Below are 24,951 nucleotides of genomic sequence, written 5' to 3'. Positions count from 1 at the left end.
TAAGCTAAGGAATACCTGCCTGCCTGGTACATATATATTTAATCAAACAAGTGCAAGGGTGCTGTGAGTTAAAGTTATTGTTATTTAAACTTTAAAGGGGTTTTTATAGGAGGGAAAGGGGATCAAATGCAAGGGTTAAACAACCCAGCCTCAAGTTTCCGCATAAGCTCTGTTAATGGGAATTAAATATAATTGCTAAATAAAGTAATATGTATTAAGCTTTGCAAGTGTGAAACCGGAAAGATAACATTAAGCTAATTTATTTTCCCTAATTAAAACCTATGGCCCACACAGGTAAGGGCTGACTAAGGGCAGAGTGAGGTTGTTGGGGCAGAGTCTCATTTGCCCTAATGGATCCACCTCCATTGGATTCTTCTCAGTGAGAAGATATTACAAACCAGCTGCATATGAACAAACCTTGGCAAATGACACTATCTTCATATAGAAACTCTGTTCATCATGCAATGTAGCCTTTTGTGCAGACTAAGAATCAGGTTTGGTTCTAAAGCAAATGGTTGTTTTTGTGCCACTCTTGGTAATGTATGGAGGAACACGGGCAGGGACAACACCAGGGTGTGTGTGTGTTACTGAAACAAGAATATTGAGGGGTCCCTTCAAGGGGTTCAGCTTCTTAAGGAAGACTGGACCTTCGGAGAGAGTGTGCCTTTTAAGGCTCAAACCAGTCGGGAACTGAACAGAGACCAGACAAGGGTAAACAAAAGCAAAGTGGCTATAAGCCTGATCTTTATTAACTGTTGCAACAGGGTGCTCACTGCCACACACATGAGGTAGGGGGGACCCAGGACAAAGGTGTGCAAGCCCTTATATAGATTTTTGAACTGCGCACCCTGGAGCCCAAGACCACCCATCCATACATCATACGTACACCAGAGAAGGGGCAGACTACAACAGAAATCTGAGTGTGTTGTTTTTATCTTGTCTGCCAGGCTATTTGACCTGGGCATCCTGGCCACTCTTTTGTTATAACTACAGTACAGTACTCAATTCCTGAATGCAGGTCACAGGTCACATGCTCACCCTATTCATATCTTAACTGTGCCCTTGAGACAGGATTTGTTAGGAAAGAGACAATGGGGAGGCTTCCCTTCGACCTTCCAGAGAAATATTTGAGGTCAATTTGGAAGAGACAAATGGTCTCAGACCTGTGGGTCTCAGACCTGTGGTCTATACATTTATGTATGTGCTTGCTTGGTACATTTATGAACATTTACTTTATATATAAAAGACCTTGATTATTATTATTTTAATATTACCATACCATTAGCCCACTTCATGTTTCCTTCAGATGTTCCCCACCGTGCTGGGAGAAGGTACACCAATCATGTAGGAATCAGACCTTGGGGCATGTAAGAAGTATGCCCAACCCCAAGGCCTTTAAGCATAGAATCATAGAATCATAGAGTTGGAAGAGACCACAAGGGACATCCAGTCCAACCCCCTGCCAAGCAGGAAACACCATCAAAGCATTCTTGACATATGCCTGTCAAGCCTCTGCTTAAAGACCTCCAAAGAAGGAGACTCCACCACACTCCTTGGTAGCAAATTCCACTGCTGAACAGCTCTTACTGTCAGGAAGTTCTTCCTAATGTTTAGGTGGAATCTTCTTTCTAATGTTTAGGTGGAATCTTCTTTCTTGTAGTTTGAATCCATTGCTCCGTGTCCGCTTCTCTGGAGCAGCAGAAAACAACCTTTCTCCCTCCTCTATATGACATCATTTTATATATTTGAACATGGCTATCCTATCACCCCTTAACCTTCTCTTCTCCAGGCTAAACATACCCAGCTCCCAAGTTTGTGGTTTACCAAGACTCCTAGTTCCTTTTCACGTGTACTGCTCTCAAGACAGGTGTCTCCCATCCTGTATTTGTGCCTTTCATTATTATTTCCCCCCCCAAGTGTAGTACTTTACATTTCTCCGTGTTAAAGCAAAACAAGATATTGGGGTGGGTTTCTTTTTTTTCTTTTCTTTTTTTTGAAAACCAAGTCTAGGCATTGTAATTTATAGTTGTTCACCTTTCTCTTAATCAGCCTGAGGAGGCAGAAAATGGGTTTTCCATTTTCCACCTTAAAAATGTTGCATGCATTCCATTTTTGCTTCTGCCCTTGTTGTTTGCTTTTCATTGTCCAAAGCACACATTTCCTTCCAGACCTCAGTGCTTGGTCCCTTTGATTAAGCTGTAGTTCAAGTTAGGGATGCTTTCAAAATCACTCCCTGACCTTGGAATTCCAAATCACATGGTCTTGTTTACAAGTGTAAATGATACATTCGGAATCACCCAGTGTGGGCTGCTGTATCAGGAACCCCCTTTTTACCCAGCTTTTGTTTACATATTATCTACACAGTGCTGTGTGCATACAAACTTTCACACAGTTTTCAGTTCATTAGCATCTTCCCCACCTACAAACACATTGCCAAATTGCATTACACACACCATAACAACCGTAACACACGCACATGCATATCCTGATGCAACATACATTATGCATGTGATTCCACCAGAATTTATTCCCTATACTGTAGTGTTTTACCGATACACCCATGCACTTCTACACATTTACTAAAATGTGAAGCAAAAAAAATAAGCTCGAAAAAAAAATGTGTGAATGAATTAAAGAACACCAAAAGCTGTGGAAAATTGTATAAACTCCAGTTCTTGGATTTAATTTTCATTTTAGAAAATTTGCTAATTAACCCAGAATTCAGGTACTGTGGAATGCAGACTGACCCACAGAACAATGGGGAAATGGAGTGGGCTGGTCTAAATGGCAGGCAGTGGTGACGCTTGCCCCTCACATCAGAAAACAACGAATGATCGACTGACCTCTATTTTGCAGGCTGTTTCTGACAGATGTTCCCAGATGCCAATCTTTTATTAAATGGGAAGTACCAAAGAGTCATTTACTGAGTTCCTTTGGTTTAGCTGGTACTAGAGCAAAGGTTGTTCAGAAACCTCTTCTGTAGTTTTAGCTCATGGACCAGTTTTGTTCTAATGAGATTTTACTTTTGCTCTCTGGAAGGAGAAAGCTGTTTTATAGGTGTCTTGCTATTGAAAAACTGTTTCATATGTGTCCATTTTATTTGGGTCCCATCCATCCCCCCCCCCAGTTTTAAATGTGTAATATTTTGCCAATTTAACTTTCTGCAATGGTATGTGGCTAATAGCAATAAAAGTGAACTGTTTTTACTTTCCTGGAATTTTGAAGAGACAGTGAGGGTTATACACCTGAGGGCAATTGTCAGGGTTGATGGGCATTGCAATCCGGCAACATTGGAAGGGATCAAGAGTTCTCAATATCCACAGGTATTCCTTAATGCCGTGCAGCAGGGGACCCAAACTAAGGCCCGGGGGCCGGATGCAGCCCAATTGCCTTCTAAATCCGGCCCGCGGACGGTTTGGGAATCAGCATGCTTTTACATGAGTAGAATGTATCCTTTTATTTAAAATGCATCTCTGGGTTATTTGTGGGGCCTGCCTGGTGTTTTTACATGAGTAGAATGTGTCCTTTTATTTAAAATGCATCTCTGGGTTATTTGTGGGGCATAGGAATTTGTTCATATTCCCCCCCAAAAAAATATAGTCCGGCCCCCACAAGGTCTGAGGGACAGTGGACCGGCCCCCTGCTGAAAAAGTTTGCTGACCCCTGCATGGCGTGCAGGCAAGCAAGGGACACAGAAACGCATTGCTTATCCCCACTCCCAGGATTATGCAATGCCTTTTTGCTCTTCCACTTAATTGCAACAAATGGTGTTTTGCTTGTAGAGGAAATAAAGCCCAACAACTTTTACGTACTATAATACTGTTAAAAGTTTGGTTGACTTCATCCGTGTAAATAAGTGGTGATAGAAGAATGGCAATGTTCCTTAATGACTGCTGGTGATTCACCCAAATCGACAATTTAGCAGCAGGGTTTTCCTCTCAGACCAACATCACATGCAGTAGTGTGTGAGAGGAAAACATCAGCTTGAATGGAGAGAAATGATAGTGTGTGTTTTGTGTGTGCAGACAGTGTCTCTAGCAATATAGGTGCAGTATAGGGATGCGAGTGGCGCTGTGGTCTAAACCACAGAGCCTAGGGCTTGCCGATCAGAAGGTCAGCGGTTCAAATCCCCGTGACAGGGTGAGCTCCCGTTGCTCAGCCCCAGCTCCTGCCCACCTAGCAGTTCGAAAGCATGTCAAGTGCAAGTAGATAAATAGATACCGCTCTGGCGGGAAGGTAAACGGTGTTTCTGTGCACTGCTCTGATTCCCCAGAAGCGGCTTAGTCATGCTGGCCACATGACCGGAAGCTGTATGCTGGCTCCCTCAGCCTATAGAGCGAACTGAGCGCGCAACCCCAGAGTTGTCTGCGACTGGACCTAACGGTCAGGGGTACCTTTACCTTTATAGGCGAGAGTGACTGCACAGGTTGTTCTCTTGTGGGATCTGCTGAAGGAGTGCTTACTTGCTTTCAGTTCATTCTGCTTTTATATTTGTAAATGGAGCAAACATTGCAAAGATGCCATAGGATGCCAGTCAGGGGAGCCAGCTATAGGGGGCGGAAGGTGCTTCAGTCCCCTTAATATTGGTGGGCAGAGGGCTGACCCCCCATATTGAGGGGCCCCAAATCCCCCAACACTGGGTCCCCTACAGATGCCCTAGCCCAGAAGCCTGGGAGCCCAGGAGCAGGACAGGGGTTGGGACTGGTCAAGGCAACGATGGCCCTCCAGATGTCCTGTCCCCGCCCGGCACATGCTGGGTGCACATGATGTGTCACATTACACCCCATACACAGTGTTATTTTTATACAAAAAGAGATGCCAAATCTCACCATGAATGCATCTTTCGTGGTGCCCACCTGAGAGGTGCTAGAACTGAGTTTTGGCTGGAAAAAAGCCCTGCCCATATATACACTGTGGATCAAACTTGATACATAGCTGTCTGAAAATGCATGCCACACAAAATGCATAGCTATTAAACATGGCATGTTATGTACTGTCCTTGCCCCATGTAGCAAATTACTACGTGGGCCATCATGGTGCCATGGCATCCCAAACTTTCTCACCTCCATCAGCCCATAATGCGGCTCAGGAGCAGCAGAGCAAAGTCTGGAGAAATACAAGTTCTGCATGCTTAGAAGAATTCCTGGTTTTACTCTCAAGGAGCCTCCCTAACTACATTGCAATATCAGCAAAAGTATTGCAGCTATTATGGTGGCATATTACCGTATATACCTGAGTATAAGCCGACCCGAATATAAGCCAAGGCACCTAATTTTACCGCAAAAAACTGGGAAAACCTATTGACTCGAGTATAAGCCAAGGGTGGGAAATGAAGCAGCTACTGGTAACTTTCAAAAATAAAAATAAACACCATCCTATGCCTTTCCCAGCTGTTGGCGGCAGGGTGGGGGGAGAAGTGGCGAGGAAGGGATCCCTTCCTCGCCGCTTCTCCCTCCACGCCACCTTGCACAAAGCAGGCATAGGATAGGGGTTCGGAGAGTTGCAGAACAGTGCTTCTCCAAACCCCCGGTCCTGTGCCTTTCTCTGCTGCCACCCGCCTCACTCGAGTATAAGCTGAGGGTGGCTTTTTCAGCACATTTTTGTGCTGAAAAAGTAGGCTTATACTCGAGTATATACAGTATTTGCCAGTCCAGTGCAAATCAGGCAATGGGAAGCCTGCAAGAGCAAATATATAACTGCCTTTGCAGAACTTTCTTCAGGTGGTGCTTATTTTTTTCCAGTGACTTTGCTTGTCTAGGTAAGGCCTTCTGTTTTGTCACCTTGAAGAGGAAAAAGAAACACATTCAACAAGCAACTGTCACAAACATCTTAACAGATGCCTGGTACTTCTGATGTTGCTCTTTTTCCAAGGATTTTTTTTTTTTTTTTGCAAGAAATGCTATGGCAAAACTGAAAGACAAGTGCAGTTCATTCTCCATAGTAAAGAGCAAAATGCTATTATGTGTTTATCCATCTAGGTGGGTTGATCTGTGTTCACATACACCAAGTCCCTAAGCCTATTCCACTCCTTTCCTATAGTCCGTTCTCTCTCTCTCATTCATATATATATGATCATTCATACGTATATACAGACACACTCCAAAATGTGCATTTCAACACATGCTTTAAATAGATTCTCTCTTAAAACATGCATTACCTCTCTTAAAAAATGCACATTTTAAAATGTTTTTTGTTGATTTTTTTTTTAAAAAAACCCAAACTGCATTGAAATGTTTGGGAACTGCAGACCCTCCAAGTGTCCCTATTTTCTAGGGACATTCCTGGATTTACAGAAGCCATCCCAGTTTCTGATTTGATCCTGGAATGTCCCACTTTTCCTTTGGATGTTCCTATTTTCATCAGATAAATGTTGGAGGGTATGGAGTTATCTGACCCCTGAGCCATATGAAGGCAGTCCTCTATAGGGAAGGGTTTTTTAATGTTTAATGTTCAATAATGCTTTTGTATATGCTGGAAGCAGCCAGAGTGGCTGGGGCAACCCAATCAGATGGATAGGTAATAATAATAATAATAATAATAATAATAATAATAATAATAATAGATTAATAATAATAATAATAATAATAATAATAATGATAATGGACTAGGACATACCTAATTGATTAGGATTTCTGAAGAATTGATGCTTTTGATTTATGGTGCTGGAGGAGACTCTTGAGAGTCCCATGGACTGCAAGAAGATCAAACTTATCCATTCTTAAGGAAATCAGCCCTGAGTGCTCACTGGAAGGACAGATCCTGAACCTGAGTCTCCAATACTTTGGCCACCTCTTGAGAAGAGAAGACTCCTTGGAAAAGACCCTGATGTTGGGAAAGATTGAGGCCACAAGGAAAAGGGGACGACAGAGGACGAGATGGTTGGACAGTGTTCTCAAAGCTACTAACATGACTTTGTCCAAACTGTGGGAGGCAGTCGAAGACAGGAGTGCCTGGCGTGCTCTGGTCCATGGGGTCACAAAGAGTCGGGCACATCTAAACGACTAAACAACAACAACAAAGGACATCCCTATTTTCATCAGAAAAATGATGGAGAGTATGAAACCGCAAAAGACTATGGATTAGTTCCAACCTGTACATTAGTCCAGGAAGGATCAGGTCAGTTCATCTCAGAATTCTGATCAGTCATTCCAACTATGTTCATGAGCACATGCATGTGCCTGTTTTTAAGACTAAAAAAGAAATGTTATTAAACACCTCATTGCAACAAATGTATCTTACAATTTATCATACCAGAATTATTGCAACGATTGCATTGACCACTTCAAGTATGTCGTCATGCAGTTAAACAGAGGGCCAAACCCTGATTTCAGTTGAACTTTTTAGACCAAAGATGTTGGCAATGGAGCCAGAACAAGAGCGTTTCAAACATTTCAGAAGTTTTATTTCCAAACATTTCCTTGGGTAGGTGGGATGAAACAAAATCTACACGAAAAATCGAACTTAATTGGAGGGGAAATAAATTTATGTGTCATTTTGAGAAGGGAGCTTGCTGCTTACATAACCAGGCATAGCTGCCAAATTATCCCTTTTTTAAGGGATTTTCCCTTATGCTGAATAGGCTTCCTCGCGAGAAAAGGGAAAACTTGGCAGCTATGTAACCAGGTGGCCAAAGGTTTTGCCAGGGCCGTCTTAAGCGGGTCAGGTGCCCTGGCGCCGTGGTGCGCGGATCGCTCCGGCGCCCCGCCCCGTTTCTTCCCGCAGCTGGTGGGCGGGCGCAGCGCACACCGTGGTTTCCGCGCGGCTTCGCTGTGCAGTGCCCCCCCCTGCCGACCCAGCACCCTGGCGCCCCGCGCCACCCAGCCTACCCGTAGAGCCAGCCCTGGGTTTTGCATTTCTTCTTGAACTTCAGAAAAGTCCTATGCTTGGGATGGCTCCACAAGTTTCTCCAGTTGTATTTCCTTATGAGAATACGTAAGCCAGGTGCCAATATTAGCACCCTGCTCCAAATAGGGTATTAAGGTAGAACAGAGGTGCCCAAACTTATTTGGCCTACCGCCCCCTTCTTAGGGGGGGGGGAATTACTCAGCACCCCCATGAAAATCAACTTTCTTAAAGCAAATAAACAGAAAAATGCAATGACAAATTTGCTTTATGTATCTATATGTCCTGCAACAAAGTAAAGAAAGATTTTGCAAATAAGACAGCTTGAAATTCTAGAAAATTCATTAAAATAATTTCATACATATTGCCTATTTATAATATCGTATTGTAAACATGTGTTTCCCTTCTGATGCATGCTAGCCTTTCCCACAATGCACGACATGCTCACCTGCCAACACTTGCTTGTTAAGACCTGTCAGCGGACTTGACCGCTGATCAGTTATAACTTGCACTTTTTGTGTCTATTTGGGAAATGATCACTATGACTTTCACTCTATGTTACACTGGCAAGCGTCATTACACAACAGAGGAAAAATATACGAAAGGTTCTTTTTCAAAAATTTCTTCTTACTTTATGCTTCCACCACTACCACTACTGGATCTTTCCAGTGCCCCCCAGGGAAATACTGAGAGGGATAGTGGCTTCCTCAAGGCCACCCAGTGATATTTTGATAGTGGCAAGACTGGAAATCCTTTCTCCCTGGTTCACAGTTCCAAGACCAGCTCCAAATCTGAGGTACCCTTGATGTCAGGGTGGGTGCTGTCAGCGGCTCCCAGCTGGTTGCCCAAGAAAATATAAAGACAAGGGGAAGTTTCTTACCACCCTTTTTTATTTCAATCTTTACAGAGAGAGGCTAGAGAACCCAGCCTCTTGGATAATGGTGTTGTCCCAAGTGAATCTCCACCTCCCTTCTCTCCCACTTCCTCATTCTCATCATCTCCTCTACGGGCGCTGCTCTCTCTTTGTGCTCTTTGCTCTCCTACTTTTAAGGCTCACCGGGTTCTGGGAGATGCTGGGTCTGGAACACTTTCTAATGACAATGTGTCAGCCAGGTGTTGTTCTGACTCTCCCATGATTTCCCAACTTCCCCCCTCATCTGCCTCTGAGCTGTTACCTCCCTCAACCCCCTGTTGCAAATCTATACTGTCTTCCTCTCCCTCCTCCCTGGAAGGGTCCGCATGGTGAGGAGGTCTCCACCATTCTTCCTCTGCCCAGTCCCTGAAAATTAGTTTTCTTTAACAGTGGAAGCAGATTTTCAGATGATACACAGCTCTTCTTCAGGCTTTGATTATGAGAGCAACAAATAAACATACAATAGTCTAGATAGAAACAACTGGATAGTCAGGCTGATGGTTACTTGGCTGCAGAAGTTTACTGGCCATTGCTGTTGGCATGGAGATAGTCTAAGATTAATGCAAACATGCTATTCTGATGTCATGTGTGATGTCACAAAGGGGATATGCTTTAAGTCTTGGTAAAGCCAAAAGCAGTTAACAGCCAGACTGCATCTCAGCCCTGTCAAGATGGATCTCCATAATAGGTGATGAATACTTTTATTTGGGGGATATAGTAACTTTCACTATTGGGGAAAAGTTTTAGATTGGTTTGCCAGTTTGTACCCCATCAAGTTGAGGCCAATATATATACATTCACAACCCTGTACCCATCAAATTATAGACTTTATGTGTGACTTTGGGACTGATTCATACAACCACATTTCCTTTCTCAACTCTATAGCAGATTTTTCTCTGTATTTGAAAACAACAACCTGGAAGTAGAAGATAAGGAACCAGGAATATGTGTCCACTGTCTTTGAGCTCTTTGCTCTCCTATTTTTAAGGCTCACTGGGTTCTGGGAGAGGGAGGGTCTGGAATGCTTCCTAATGACAACATGTCAGCCAGGTGTTGTTCTGACTCTCCCATGATTTCCTAGCTTTCCCCCTCATCTGCTTCTGAGCTGTCACCTCCCGGCACTGTTGAAAATCTATACTGTCTTCTTCTTCCAATCTGGAAAGGTCAGGATCATAGCTGCCAAGTTTTCCCTTTTCTCGCGAGGAAGCCTATTCAGCATAAGGGAAAATCCCTTTAAAAAAGGGATAACTTGGCAGCTATGGTCAGGATGGGTGAGGCGGTCTCCACCATTCATCCTCTGCCCAGTCCCTTGGCAAAGTATCCTCTCATGGGACTCTTCCTCTGTTGGTGGGCCCCAGCCTGTCTCCCTTGAGAAGCAACAGCACTGCAATCAAGCATGAGGTGGCACAAAACTGTGTATATATATTCCTTCTCAGAATGATACTACATCAGAGGCAGTGTAGGAAATTAAAATGGTATCTCTAAACCACCCAGAATGGAGGCGGGCAGGGCTGGCAGCAGTGCAACAGTGGGGGCCCAGCCAAGGAACTAGGGTCACAGGTCATGGTGTTAACCACTATGCTGCAACAGCTTTACAGAAGGCATTCAGCCTATGAATAAGACCAAAGGCAATTCTAGTGCAGAGCGGTCAAAATAAGATATCTTGGGATCTTTATGGTTTTATATGTTGAACTCGGTGAGCATGAAAGCTGAATGGAGGACCTTTTCAAATATGTTATGGGGAAGAAAATGGAGTGGCTTTTTAAAAAAATTAATGCTGTAGCTGTCTACATTTTTATTTCCTGGCCTCAGCAAGCAAACCTGTGTGAAACAGCTTCCAACTATGTTGCGCCTGGAAGGCTTTATCAGTTAAAAGAATTATCTTTCAGAACTTCATCAGTGCAACTTGATTAGTATTGGAACCATCCTACGGAGCTATTTAAAATGTTTCATACACAGGAGTAAGTCATAAAAACGATGCCTTGCTGATAACAGCTATTTGAGTCCTTTGACAGTTTACAAATGAATGTGGATTTTCTCCTGTTTCAAATTAGCATTTGTGATGGATAAACGCTATAGAGCACTGGGTGGTAAAATGCCTTTAAAAGCTCTCATTTTCCTAGGGAGGGAACCTGTGATCATATGACCAAATTAGCAACTGAAAGAGCGAAGAAATGTACATGAATTTACCAGGAAGGACTTGTATCACATCTTTCATGAAAATTAAAATGCTGGCACATATCAATAGAAGCCACAAGGCACAGAAAATAGACCAAGAGGTGATGCCCATGCCTTTAACCATTTCCCAAAACCATGTGAGCATCTCCTATGCAGCTGGGAGAACATTTAAATGACCCGAGCACATGGGCATTTGTTTTATGGGATTATTTCCTACTAATGAACGCCTCCTGCATTTCCTAATAATGCAACAATACCTCTGGATTGGGGTGATTAGCATGCCCCCCTCTATTGTGTGCTTCATCCTACACATGGCTGCTCTGTTTACACTGCAAAACTGAATGTGGGTGAGCAGTGATGCACAAAATCCTTGTTTCCAGAGCAGTCCCACTGACTTGGAAGGAGATTGAGAAGTTTAATGGAAGTTTTAGCCTTTAAGGACCAGGGAATTTAGTGTGCCCTTGAAAAAGTTGTTTGGACATTTAGAATTTAACTTTCTGAAAGGAGAGGCAAAGGTCCGTTGGCTTTAAATCAATGTCAAATAATATGATAGAAACAGACAAAGTAGTGACTCTCTTAAACCTTCTGCCCTTGCACTCCAAATCTGCTTCCCAGAAGCTATAATTTTACCAGATGGGCCAACAGCAGAGACTAACAGCTTCAAGGCCTAACTTGAAAGGGTTGGACTTTTAGGTATTTGGACTAGTACAGCTCCAGGTTCTTTGTAATGCTTGACGCTGCTGCCCTTTCCCTCAGATTTCATGAAAACAGTCAAAGGCTATTTTATTTCAGCCTGTTTTATCCCCACAACAACAAACTATTGAGTGGTACAAATGCTACTGGTTACTCTTTCAGAAAAAAATATACTTCTTGCTGTAGGTACTCCATTTGCTGAGAAAGCAAAAAGGAGAGAGATATCCATATGTCCTGTTCTAGGTTCCACACACATAGCAGCTTTCACCGCTTCCTGGTCCTTAAAGGTACAGGTAAAGGGACCCCTGACCATTAGGTCCAGTCGTGACCGACTCTGGGGTTGCGCGCTCATCTCGCATTATTGGCCGAGGGAGCCGGCGTATAGCTTCCAGGTCATGTGGCCAGCATGACAAAGCCGCTTCTGGCAAACCAGAGCAGCACATGGAAACGCCTGGTCCTTATTTTCATGTAAATATTTTTCACATTTTATATCCTAAACCAGGCACCCCCAAACTTCGGCCCTACAGATGTTTTGGACTACAATTCCCATCTTCTCTGACCACTAGTCCTGCTAGCTAGGAATCATGGGAGTTGTAGGCCAAAACATCTGGAGGGCCACAGTTTGGGGATGCCTGTCCTAAACCTTCTCCAAGGAGCCTCAGGTGGATATGCATGAGGTTATTTCCATTTTTTCCTCTTAATAGCCCTGCGAGGTTGGTTAGGCTGAGCTAGGTTATCAGCACTGTGTGGCGCTCTCTGAAAGGGAAAAAGGACCTAGATTCCCCACAGCAACTGGGGCAATGTCACATTTTCTTGACCTGGGGAAATTTAAAACTGAAAAACCTGAGAAGCTGGGCCAGAAACAAAAGCCAGTGTCTGGTAGCATGAGTCTATGTGCAGATATCTCCCCCGTGACTGGACTGCACAATTTGCATGTCCCTCAGCAACCCCAAAATTATGTAAGGAGGGCAGGGGATCGACATAGGTTGTGTGAAAGTAGCTTGCAGGACCTAAAGTACTGAATCAGAGAATGCTTCCCATTCCAAAGAGTGTGTGCACACCTTTTGCTGTTTATGCGGCTAAAAGACCTGTAAGGAGAATGACGCATGAAACAGCATGCCCTCATAAAGGCAACATCCGTTACAAACCCAGATAAACTACTTACTAACTCCTGATTGGAAACTTAATCCTAATCGACCGTTATGCTTTTCTTTAGAGAAATTCCCCCCACCCCAACCCGCCGGCCCCTGACAGAATGAAATGTCAATATTCTATGCCTCTGGTGTTATTTCACAGTCAATGTAAGCTTACCCATCCATTAATAACTTTATACTTGGATAGATCTGAAAGCAAGAGTGGAATGTAAGACGGTCCAATTGTTGTTATCAGGGATGGTTCCTGCTGTTTTTGCCTCCAGTCTCTGCTGGATATATATATATATATATATATATATATATATATATATATATAGCATCTTTCAGGTGGGCCACAAGGATTCAATCCGTAGAGTAGATGTCTAGAGCAATTCCTACTCTTATAGCTCCTCCACTTCATGAAATTTGTCATGCTCCCCAAAGTGTGCACATGTGCAGTATATTACACATTTATTTATTTTTATTGTTTTCATTTAACATGTTATCCTGCTTAATAACATGTCCCTGTTTACTAAGGACACTCTAAAATGATTTTGGTGAACACGTGCTAGAGATGGTTGAGCTTCAAATCCTTCCCTGGGTCTCTGTAACAATAAAAATAGCTGAAAGGGGTTGGGGGGGCTAGATACATCTTGGCACTTGACTATTAAATGCCAGTGGGACGTGGGTGGCGCTGTGGTCTAAGCCACTGAGCCTCTTGGGCTTGCTGATCAGAAGGTCAGCTGTTCGAATCCGCACGAGGGGGTGACCTCTCATTGCTCCTGCCAACCTAGCAGTTCAAGAGCACGCCAGTGCAAGTAGATAAATAGGTACCACTGTGGCAGAAAGGTAAGTGGCATTTCCGTGCCCTCTGGTTTCCCTCATGGTGTTCCATTGCACCAGAAGTGGTTTAGTCCTGCTGGCCACATGACCTGGAAAGCTGTCTGTGGACAAATGTCGGCTCCCTTGGCCTGAAAACAAGAAAGTTCTGCCTTTAGCAGCCATAGTGATGGGAGGAGAGCTCAGCTCTGGTTGCTATTTCTCTCCATGATGGTCTTATCCTGGTTTTCCATCTGTGGAATGAAACTCACTTCACACTACAGATGGCATTTTTGATAACAAAAGGGGGGGGGGAGATCTGTTACCACCACCACAAGCCAACACCAATTTTGAACCCAAGAGGAAAAGGAAAATTTGCTGCCATTCAGCCAACTATACTTGCCTATTAACATGCAATGTGGTTAACAATGGAAACTTCCCAATAAGTACAGTACTCTGAAAAGTGAATGGCAGTATAAAGTCAAATGCATCCCCTTACCAAGAACTTCTACACACAGAGAGAGACAGACAGACAGACAGACAGGCACGCACACACACACACACACACACACAAACACACACTGTCATATATATTTGGTTCTATTAAGCAGGAGGGGCAAAGCAGAAGAGAACTGCAGCTCTACTGAGAAATGGGGAGGCACCCATAACAAAAATCGCCTAAGGGCAATGGCAGGCGTATTCCCCTTCCAAGTGCTGTCCCTCTCTGAGTGTGTCTCTCAAATTCCTCCCACATAAGTCATCATGGCTATTTATTCACATGGCGGGGGGGGGGGGGGGGAAATAAGCACAACACTTTGAGGCAACGGTCCATAGAGAAGTAAGCTGCACAAATTCTAGGGCTTTGCTGCAATATACAAATTCTTCCCAACATATATTTTGTCATTTCCTCAATATTATATAAATCACATTATTGCACAGCAATAATGCAAGCTGAGAAGTTTGCCTTCAGAAGAGGAGTGCCAACTTGACCCCGCAACTACGGGTGCCCGGGGCCATGGGTGCCATGCAGTCGGTGCCTGGCCTCTTCTTGGGGAATTTTGTGGGTGCTCAGAAACCCAGGACCCCATGGAGTTGGCACCTATGCCTCAGAACTATTCAGCCCAGCAAGGGAGATGCACACATTGAAGCAGATTTCTATGAACAGAACAGAACAGCTGAGAATATTTATCTGAATATGGACAGCCATGTACATCATGGATGGATTCAGACATTGAGATGAACCCTTCCAAGACCAATATTATTACTTTATTGCTAATATCTATCAACACAGATATATTCAAGTTAAAACAGCTGGTAACTACTTTGCAATATATTTAGATATTAATCACTTCTATCACCCTGATTGGTAAGAATCCTTAGCTCCACCATCATGTAGAAATTTATGGAAATAATGAATGTTGTTATCTGATAAAATATCCCTAGGTGCACAATTGTTTAGAAACTTATGGAAAAAATGAATGTGATCAATTTAATAAGGGGAAATCCAATGGCAAGGGCAACTGGGATGAGCAGATTAGGATGCAGCAGATCTCTAACATACGGTAGTTGTCTCATTCCTGGCATACCTGCCAAGTTGCTGCCAGAGAAATAAGGGGCCGGGCCGGAAATAGCAGACCAGAAGTGGTGCTGCCGCCATTTTGGAACTGGGTGGAGCATGCTCAGAAGTGACTTTTGATGCTGCTTTGCCCAGTTCCAAAATGGCTGCCACGCCAGAAGTCGCACTGCAGCCATTTTGGAACTGGGCAGAGCAGCATCGAAAGTCGCTTCTGAGCATGCTCTGCCCAGTTCCAAAATGGCCGCCGCGCCAGAATAAACCGGGGAAAAACAAATAAATCCGTTTTTTCAGCTAGGAACAGCTGAAAAAATGGGGATTTCCCGGGGAAAACGGGAGACTTGGCAGCTATGATTCCTGGTTCAGTCAAAGCTACACTTGCTGAGCCCAGTTTAGCTGGGTCAAGGACAGTGCAAGTCCCAAGAAGGAGCTTTATGGAGGTGAGAGCAGAGAAGAGGGATTTAAGACAGAGCATAAACTCATCTAGCTCAGTCATGTGACCTGGCAATCAAACATAGGACACTATTGTAAACACCATTGCCATGTTCAGGCAGAGCAGCAGCAGCAGCAGCCCTAAAGCTGAATAGGGTTTATATGTGCTGTAACTTTATGTTGCGTTAATTTACACCTGCTTGCTTTACAACAGCTTCTTGTGCAGAGGATTGCTCCCTAAGCAGATGCCTAACCTGGTAATGGGACAATGAATGGTGCCATAACTCCAAATGTCACCACCACATGACCACTTTGCCCACTCTTGCCTGCTGTGGGCCCTTCATTGCTTCCTTACTAACATTCACCCTCATTTACCAGAAAATATTCATCTTGAGTCAATTTAAAGTGAACACTCTCTCTCTCTCTGTTAATCTCTCCTCAGGTAAACATCAGAGGAATTTTGAGGAGAGTCAAGAGTTTTGATAAAATTGATCACTTTTCTTACGAGGTTTCCCCAGCTCTCGGAACATGAGAGCCTTTTGTCCTTTCTTCATCATTTGAGGTAGAATTATGTGCATTAAGATGGCTCTGGAAATGGCAATTTCCTTTCATTTGCTGCAGTTGTAGAAATATGGCCACGTACAAAACATTACCCGGGGCTGGCCTTGAGAGACGTAAAACACTATTCTCTGGGACTCATTTTAGTTCAATGTTGTTTGCCATTTTACTCTCTCCTAAAGTTCATCTGAAATAAAATACGGCCATCCTTTCTAGAGCCTGAAATCTGAGCTGCTTTTCCCCCCAGATTTAGTTAACAGACTTGAATGGCCCTAGTTATTTTATTTTTATTTTGTGGAGTAGGGGCTGATTAGGACTAGGAAAACTGTTCCTTGTTATATTATGGGTATTGTAAAGAACCAGATAGACTCATAGAGTCATAGAACTATAGAGTTGGAAGGAACATGCATATAACTTAAGAAGAGTGAGGAAATCACCAAGCACTCTCTGATAGTGCCCTTTATATAGTTTAAAGGTAAAGATAAAGGGGCCCCTGACCGCCAGGTCCAGTTGTGTCCGACTCTGGGGTTGCAGCGCTCATCTTGCTCTATAGACCAAAGGAGCCAGTGTTTGTCCGCAGACAGCTTCCGGGTCATGTGGCCAGCATGACAAAGCTGCTTCTGGCAAACCAGAGCAGTGCACGGAAACGCCGTTTACGCCTTCTGGCGGTTCCCTCACTACGAGAAGCCAAGTTACAGGGAACCAGGCAGAGGGCCTTCTCGGTAGTGGCACCCACCCTGTGGAATGCCCTCCCACTAGAGGTCAAAGAGAACAACAATTACCAGACCTTTAGAAGGCATCTCAAGGCAGCCCTGTTAAGGGAAGCTTTTAATGTTTGATGGGTTTCTGTATTTTAGTGTTTTGTTGGAAGCCACCCAGAGTGGCTGGGGGAACCCGGCCAGATGGGTGGGGTATAAATAATAATAAATTATTATTATTATTATTATTATTATTATTATTATTATTATTATTATTATTATTCTAACCTCCACATAAACTTTGTGCAAATCAGGATGAATGCTGAATAAAAAGGTCATCTGGAGAAGTCTTAAATCTGTTATCACATAATCAATGCAGCTGTAAATATGGCTATAACAGTTTTACAACAGAACTAGTTGTGAGCCAAAGTATGTATGTGTGTCGTTAAGTGAAAGGCTACATCAGAATTGGAAGTAGACCGCTGACCCCGTATGATTTTGGGGCGGGGAATCACTGCAAAATGGCTGAGAAACAGCCCACATTATCAGTACCGGAAGCATGTCTATCACTCTAACAACTTAACAACTTTAAAATGTCCTCAGGATTGAAGCCAGTGAATGGCTGGGCCTGGGGACATTAGAAAAAGTAAGGAATTAGAACAGGCACCCCCAAACTCGGCCCTCCAGATGTTTTGGAACTACAATTCCCATCTTCCCTGACCACTAGTCCTGTTAGCTAGGGGTGATGGGAGTTGTAGTCCCCAAACTTCAGGATGGCCGAGTTTGGGGATGCCTGAATTAGAGGGACAAAGTGATAAAAGCAACCATACATGTGGGAGCAGGAGCACAGTGGCTACTAATAACTACAGAAAAAGATAGAATTGAGTGATTTTTCCTCAAGGACCGCCTCTTTCCATATTAACGTACTCATATCCTGAGATTATCTTCTGAGGCCCTTCTTTGTGTGCATCCTTCGTGAGAGGTCTGGAGGGTGGCAACATGGGAATGGGCCTTCCCTGCAGTGGCTCCCTGTCTGTGGAACGCTCTCCCCAGGGAAGCTCACCTGGTGCCTTCATTATACACCTTTAGGCGCCAGGCAAAAATCTTCCTCTTTAACCAGGCCTTTGGTTGATTAACATTAAATGCCCTTTTAAAAATGTGATGAGTGGTTCTGGGTTCTTGTTTGTGTTCTTATTATGTATTTTGTGTTTTCATATTAAGATTTTATCCAGTGAACTGCCCTGAGGCCTGCGGGTATATAGAGTGGTGTACAAATTTAATAAATAATAACAACGAGAAATAATTTTCAGGAGAGTTTTCCATTCCCAGAAATGAATACTTCTGAGGCAAAAATCAAAGCAGCTCAGCACAACTGCTGAAAATGCAAACAGTTCAGTATTAATTTCATTTACACCAGTCCATCTACCTGAACAAAAATAGCACTGGTGATGTTTTTAAAAAATCAGTGTTTTATTTCAAGCAAAGCAGGCAAGATAAATATATAAATTAAAGAAAAGTTTCCTGGATAACTGCTCAAACAAAACCAGGGTAGTGATACTTCCTCCTGAAAAACAAAGCTCAGAAAAATGTGCTGAATGCTTAGGGACCGCTCCGGCGGGAAGGTAAACGGCGTTTCCGTGTGCTGCTCTGGTTCGCCAGAAGCAGCTTTGTCATGCTGGCCACATGACCCGGAAGCTGTCCGCGGACAAACGCCGGCTCCCTCGGCCTATAGAGCGAGATGAGCGCCGCAACCCCAGAGTCGGACACGACTGGACCTGATGGTCAGAGGCCCCTTTACCTTTACCTTACAATCACATACCTTAATTGAGGTATCTGTATTTGTAAAGTGAAAGCTGGGGGAGGGGGAAAATCTCACATCTGGTAGAAAGCAAAAGGTATTGTCATATTACGATGATTGATTTTATGTTGAATGATTTTACTGCTACTGGAGGATAGAGATGGCTTGCATGACTAGAATCTCAGTGAAAATGAATGTTCAGATCATGGCATATTTAGAAATTCATACCTTGGATAGCAGCTGGTGCATGCTCTGTGCACTGACAATGCCACTGTTCTCCTTGATAGATGGGCACTGCTAAACCCGAAGCATCACAACAGCAATCCATCCTTTATCTTTGGGTGGAGTTTTAAAAGTGAGCTTCGAGGTCACACATGCTCATAGGAGGAGGAACAGATGGAAATTAGAAGGAATTAGGGTGGGCTGAGCACTGCTTTACCTTACAATGGTGTGGACATGACAACCTGACTTCCCCCAATATGGTCTTCTTTCATGAGAGCTGGCAGGGATTAGGAAGTTCATGGTGTTTGTAAGGTAGGTAGGTGGATAGATAGATAGATAGATAGATAGATAGATAGATAGATAGAGATGATAGATATAGATAGATGGATAGGAGAGAGAGAGAGAGAGAGAGAGAGAGAGAGAGAGAGAGAGAGAGAGAGAGAGAGATATGATAGATAGATAGATAGATAGATAGATAGATAGATAGATAGATGATAGATAGATGATAGATAGATGATAGATAGATAGATAGATAGATAGATAGATAGATAGATAGACAGATAGACAGATAGACAGATAGACAGATAGACAGATAGACAGATAGACAGATAGACAGATGATAGATAGATAGAGATGGTAGATGATAGATAGATAGATAGATAGATAGATAGATAGATATATTGATGATATGCAATGTCCAGACTCCTTATGTTGAAAAGGAGTCGAGGAGGGTGCAGAACTAAGTCAGTGAGGCCTGGGACAGGGGAGGCCTGGGGAGGGTGCTCAAAGAGGGTTGGATAAAGTGGCTTGGATGGCTGAATTTGAATCCCCAATCCCCAGCCGGATCCGTTCACCGCAATTTTTACTGTGAACATTCCAATAGCACCCGCTCATTACAATTCTACAGAAACAGGTCTCAGATTGAAAGCAAAACATTTGACTAATTCTGCCTGCCCAAGGGGACTTTGAATTTTTGGTGCTCAAACAGCAGCTTCCACTGTCAAAAGACAAAGCCACTTTCAAAATTGAGGGGGGGGGGGTTGAAAACCCTCAGGTACACTTGAAGTAGCTCTTTGGATCCTGACCTAGATTTCATTTTAGGTTTTTAACTTAGCAAAAGCAAGTTGATAGCTTCCCCTTTCCCAGAAGGCAATAGGTTTCAGAAATACTGTTGTGGGGCAGGAGAATTATATTACAATTGCCATCATATTGTTTAAATGCTGCTGCCTTATCTTCTATATCCTTTTGTGTCCTTTATCAATTTGTTCGAGCTGCTTTGCATGTGTGACCAAAATCTTACTTTTGTAATTTTCCCCCCTGCAACAGTGAGGCAAAAGATAACTACTGCTGACCTCAATTGCAGACAAGATTTGTAGAGACTTATTCATATGTGCTGAAAGATTTGGTCTGAAATAACAATGCATATATTTATAGAGTGCTTCTTTCTTTTCCCCGTTTCTTTCTTCCTTTTTAACATCCCTGAAGCTACACACTGACCAAGATAGAGGAGATGGAAGTTTAAAATACATATTAACAGGAGAGGGGGCTGGCAGTCTATTCGTTATAAATGAACATACAGGAGATATTCATGCAGCAAAAAAGCTGGACAGAGAAGAAAAGTCCCTGTATGTGCTACGTGCCAAGGCTATAGACCGAAAGACTGGAAGACAAGTGGAGCCCGAATCGGAATTCATCATTAAAATCCATGATATCAATGACAATGAACCTAAATTTACCAAGGAAATTTACACGGCCAGTGTTCCTGAGAAGTCCAGTGTTGGTAAGTATAATTTATTATCATATTAAAAAATAAAATGTTTTTTAAGAAAGAAAAAGATAGAAGGTTATGCCACTTCACAACAATACTACATAATATTTGTGGTTTTTAAGTAGTAATAAAAGCATCTGTAAATATCTGTTCACCAGCTCCTGTCTGCCATCAATATCTGTCTTTTTCCACCCCATAGGTTACCATATGGCTTCCATGAAGCTAGCAGCAGTCAAATGGAAACTTCTAATATGCTGTGTGATCGTAACAATTATTGCCATCCAGTAATGAACCACTGAAAACAATGCTTAACAGGCTCATTTGTGTGCATGATCAGCAATGGCAATTTGTTTGACACCTTTGTACTTTTGCATCCATAGTTGTGTAATGACAAAATGTTGATTTCTCCCCTCCTTCAAGGAAAAAAGAATTAGAAATATTCTAACCTCGTGCATAATCTAGACTCATGTACTGTAGCAATTTGTTGTCCTTCTTGAGGCCAGAGTGTGAGATGTGTATCTCAAATGGTGGTAGCAATATAAGACTGTGCACTCATTCTGACTGGAAACATAAACAAGCTGGGCTTGTAGAATTCATTACTTCCAAGAAACAGTGTGCACCAAGAGGCTCATGCACTCACTCCCCTCCAGATGCTTTTCAGTGATATCTCATAAATTCCCTTCTGTCTTCCGTGGTTTGCTCAATCCATGGTGTAGTGTTACGTCCACATTAGTATTAAGTATTGATAACAGTAAACAGCAGCATTGCCCTTCTAACTGTACTTTGAAACAAGGGCGTACCCACCATGCGGCAAGTTAGGGCAGCTGCCCTACTCTAGAAGCAGGGCTGGTGGGCAGAGGCGGAGCACAGCCCGGCGGAGCGAGAGTTCGCTGTTCCCGCCCACTTTGTGGCCCCTCCCCTTCCGTGCCTTGGCCCCTCCCCTTGCCCCCCCTAGTTTTGATCCTGGGTACGCCCATGCTTTGAAACCATGGTTCTAAGTGAGTTGGGAAACGATGGTTAGAAAGGTGATCTTCATTGCAGTTAACCATGGCTACCAACCAACACATATGCTGAAGGTACGTTTTGTGTAGCCCGCACATAGGCTAAACACTAATTTAAGATGTCAAACCGAGATACATTTGCCTCTATACACAAAGTTAGAAGTGCATGTTTCATGAATGCTTGCATTGGTAAGGGTGTTACCCATAGATCATATTGTGTCTACATCAGTCTTTAGTTAAAGCCCATCTTATGAACTGTCTTCAGCTATTGCCCTTCATCCAAAGATCACACAGAATTTCACAACATAAGAATACAAAATGAAAACACAAAATATATAACAAAACAAAAACAAACCAATAATTCCACTCCCACCAAAAAAAAATACCAAAGGCCTGGTTGTGGAGTAATGTTTTCACCTGTCACCTCTCTCCCTAGAGAGAGCATTCCATAAATGAAGTGCCACTGCAGAAAAGGCCTGTTTTTGTGTTGCCACCCTCCAGACCTCTCGCAGAGGAGGCACCTGACGAAGGACCTCAGATGATGATAGCAGGGGCTGAGTCTGCTCATATGGGGACAGGCAGTCTTTGAGGTATTGCAGTCCTGAGCCATTTAAGGCTTTATAGGTCAAAACCAGTACTTTGAATTGGGCCCAGAAACTAATTGGCAGCCAGTGCAGTCAGTGTAATATTACAGTGTAATATTACACAGATTAGTGTAATATGCTCAAACCATCTTGCCCCCCACCCCCAGTAAGCAACCTGGCTGTTGAATTCTGCCCCAACTGAAGTTTCTGCACCATCTTCAGAGGCTGCCCTATGTATAATGTGTTGCAGTACAGTGGTACCTCGGTTTATGAACACAATTGGTTCCGGAAGTCTGTTCATAAACTGAAGCGTTCATAAACTGAAGCGAACTTTCCCATTGAAAGTAATGGAAAGTGGATTAATCCGTTCCAGACGGTCCACGGAGTAACCGTTCATAAACTGAAGCAAACTTTTCCATTGAAAGTAATGGAAAGTGGATTAATCCGTTCCAGATGGGTCTGTGAAGTACTTAAACTGAAGCGTTCATAAACTGAAACATGGGTGTAATTGGTTCCGGAAGTCTGTTCATAAACTGAAGCGTTCATAAACTGAAGCGAACTTTCCCATTAAAAGTAATGGAAAGTGAATTAATCCGTTCCAGATGGGTCCGTGGCGTTCATAAACCGAAAATTCATAAACCGAGGTGTTCATAAACCGAGGTTCCACTGTAGTTCCTTTGGGAATGAAAATCCGGAACCAATACAAAGTGGCGTCATCCACCCCTAACACAGACAGCCATTCTAGAAGGATACATTTGTTGATGGTGTCGAAAGCTGCTGAGAGGTTGAGGAGAATTAACAGGGACACATTTCACCTGCCTCTATCCTGACAGAGGTCATTGTTCAGGGTGACCAAAGCAGTTTCTGTGCCAAAACCAGGCCTAAACCCTGATTGAAATGAAACGAGAAAATCAGTTTCCTCCAAGAGTGCATTGATGTGGTTTGTGACCAGCCACTCAAGAACTTTGCCGAAGAAGGCGACTGGCTGGCAGTTACTAAGATTTTCCAAATCCAGGGAGGATTTCTTGAGCAACTGTTTTACCACTGCCTCCTTCAAGCTGGAAGGGAGCACCCCTTATTGCAAGCAGGCATTAATCAGTTCCCTAGCCCAGCCAGCTATCCCCTCCTTACTAGTTTTTATCAGCAAAGAGGGGTCCAGAGCACAAGTGGTGACCCTCACTGATCCAAGCACCACGTCTACACCCTCGAGTGTCTTACTAACTGAAACTCATTCAACACAACAGGACTATACAGTGCTCTGAATAGTAATAATGATAATGATAATGATAATTTATACCCTGCCCATCTGGCCGAGTTTCGCCAGCCACTCCGGGTGGCTCTCAACAAAATCAACAACAACAACAACAACAACAACAATAATAATGCAATAAAACATCAGAAATTAAAAAACTTCCCTAAACAGAGCTGCCTTCATATGTCTTCTAAAAGTCAGATAGTTGTTTATTTACTTGACATCTGATTGGAAGGTATTCCACAGGATGGGCGCCACTACCGATAAATATTTGAATGAATAGTTGGGTCTCGAGCCCTGAATTATATTGTTAATGGTCAGTTCTACACACTACCTGGCATAGGTTCATACTGGTGAATTTTTTTGGTATTGTATTGTAGAGGCAGAATAGCTGTGTATGCTGTATAGAGTATAGAGAAAAGCCACCCTCAAAGCATTTCATAAGCAATAGAAATGAGAAGCAAATATGCTACAGGTACCATTAGGCATGCAAATTTTCAAGTACAGTCATGCCTCAGAATACATCCGCTTCATATTGCATCTTTTCAGGTTACGGATGTGCCGAACCCGGAAGTCTCGGAACGGGTTACTTCCGGGTTCGGCATGTCTGTGACCTGCACACATGTGCAGAAGCTTTAAATCTTGCTTTGCTCATGCGCAGAAGTACTGCATTATGTCACACATGTGCACAGATGTGGTGCTTCACGTTGTGGCCTTTTTCATGTTGCGAACGGGCCGCCGAAACGGATCTTGTTTGTAACATGAGGTACCACTGTAAATGTATAGAGTTTTTTTTTTCCCTCTTGGGTTTGACAATTAGTCTACAGAGGCATGAAGTCCTTGGTGCTTTACTTGACATTCACTTGCTGAGTACTGAAGTACTAAGTACTCTGTGGAATTCAGCATCAGATCAGAGAACACAAGGTGCAGCTCCTGTATAGGGTGACATTAACTAGCATGGGGTGGTTCGATCATTCGGCAGATAGGCTTGAAGCTGCTCTGTTTCCTTGCAGAGGATGCAATCCTATGTTAGAAATGAGTATATGTTAGAAATGAGTAGTTGCAAAGTAGCTTTCTGACATTTTCAAGTAAGATCCGTTTGTATAACTCCTGCTATTTCCATAAATGATATTTTTACTAGAGGCTTATGTGACTTGCTGAAACAGGCACACAGCCTGAAAAGTAAATACAAATATATGTATATATTGCTATTTTTAGGGCAATTACCTGTTTGCTTTGAGCTTTAATTCAAATCTCCGAATAGTTATTCTAAAACTCAGTTTACATTGCTAGACATCATGTGAGAGGAGTTTTTCAAAAATAAAAACTAAAACAAAAAAAAATTAAAAAAAAACAAAAAAAAAAACAACCAGTTACCTTAGGTCCACTATGAATCAAGCTCAGGTCTCTCGCTTAGCCATCTTGTCAATTGAAAACAAAGTAGCAAAAGGAAATGATTTTGATGATGTGATTTCAAAATTTGCAGA

At 43.0% G+C, this 24,951-nt stretch overlaps 1 protein-coding gene across 1 annotated transcript in view; it reads left to right on the top strand.

Annotated features, from left to right (window-relative positions):
• The window catches only part of CDH9 (cadherin 9), a 139,329-nt gene that overhangs the window by 59,897 nt on the left and 54,481 nt on the right, over positions 1-24,951 (top strand). The window contains exon 3 of the mRNA XM_035125105.3: positions 20,345-20,639. Coding sequence (XP_034980996.3) covers positions 20,345-20,639 — 295 coding nt within the window. The remainder of the gene's footprint in view (positions 1-20,344; positions 20,640-24,951) is intronic.

This window comes from Zootoca vivipara, chromosome 8 (genome assembly GCF_965207765.1).
Source record: "Zootoca vivipara chromosome 8, rZooViv2.hap1.1, whole genome shotgun sequence".
Taxonomy (NCBI): Eukaryota; Metazoa; Chordata; class Lepidosauria; order Squamata; family Lacertidae; genus Zootoca; species Zootoca vivipara.
Note: the sequence above shows the minus strand (reverse complement) of the source record. Positions and strands in the feature narration are given on the sequence as shown.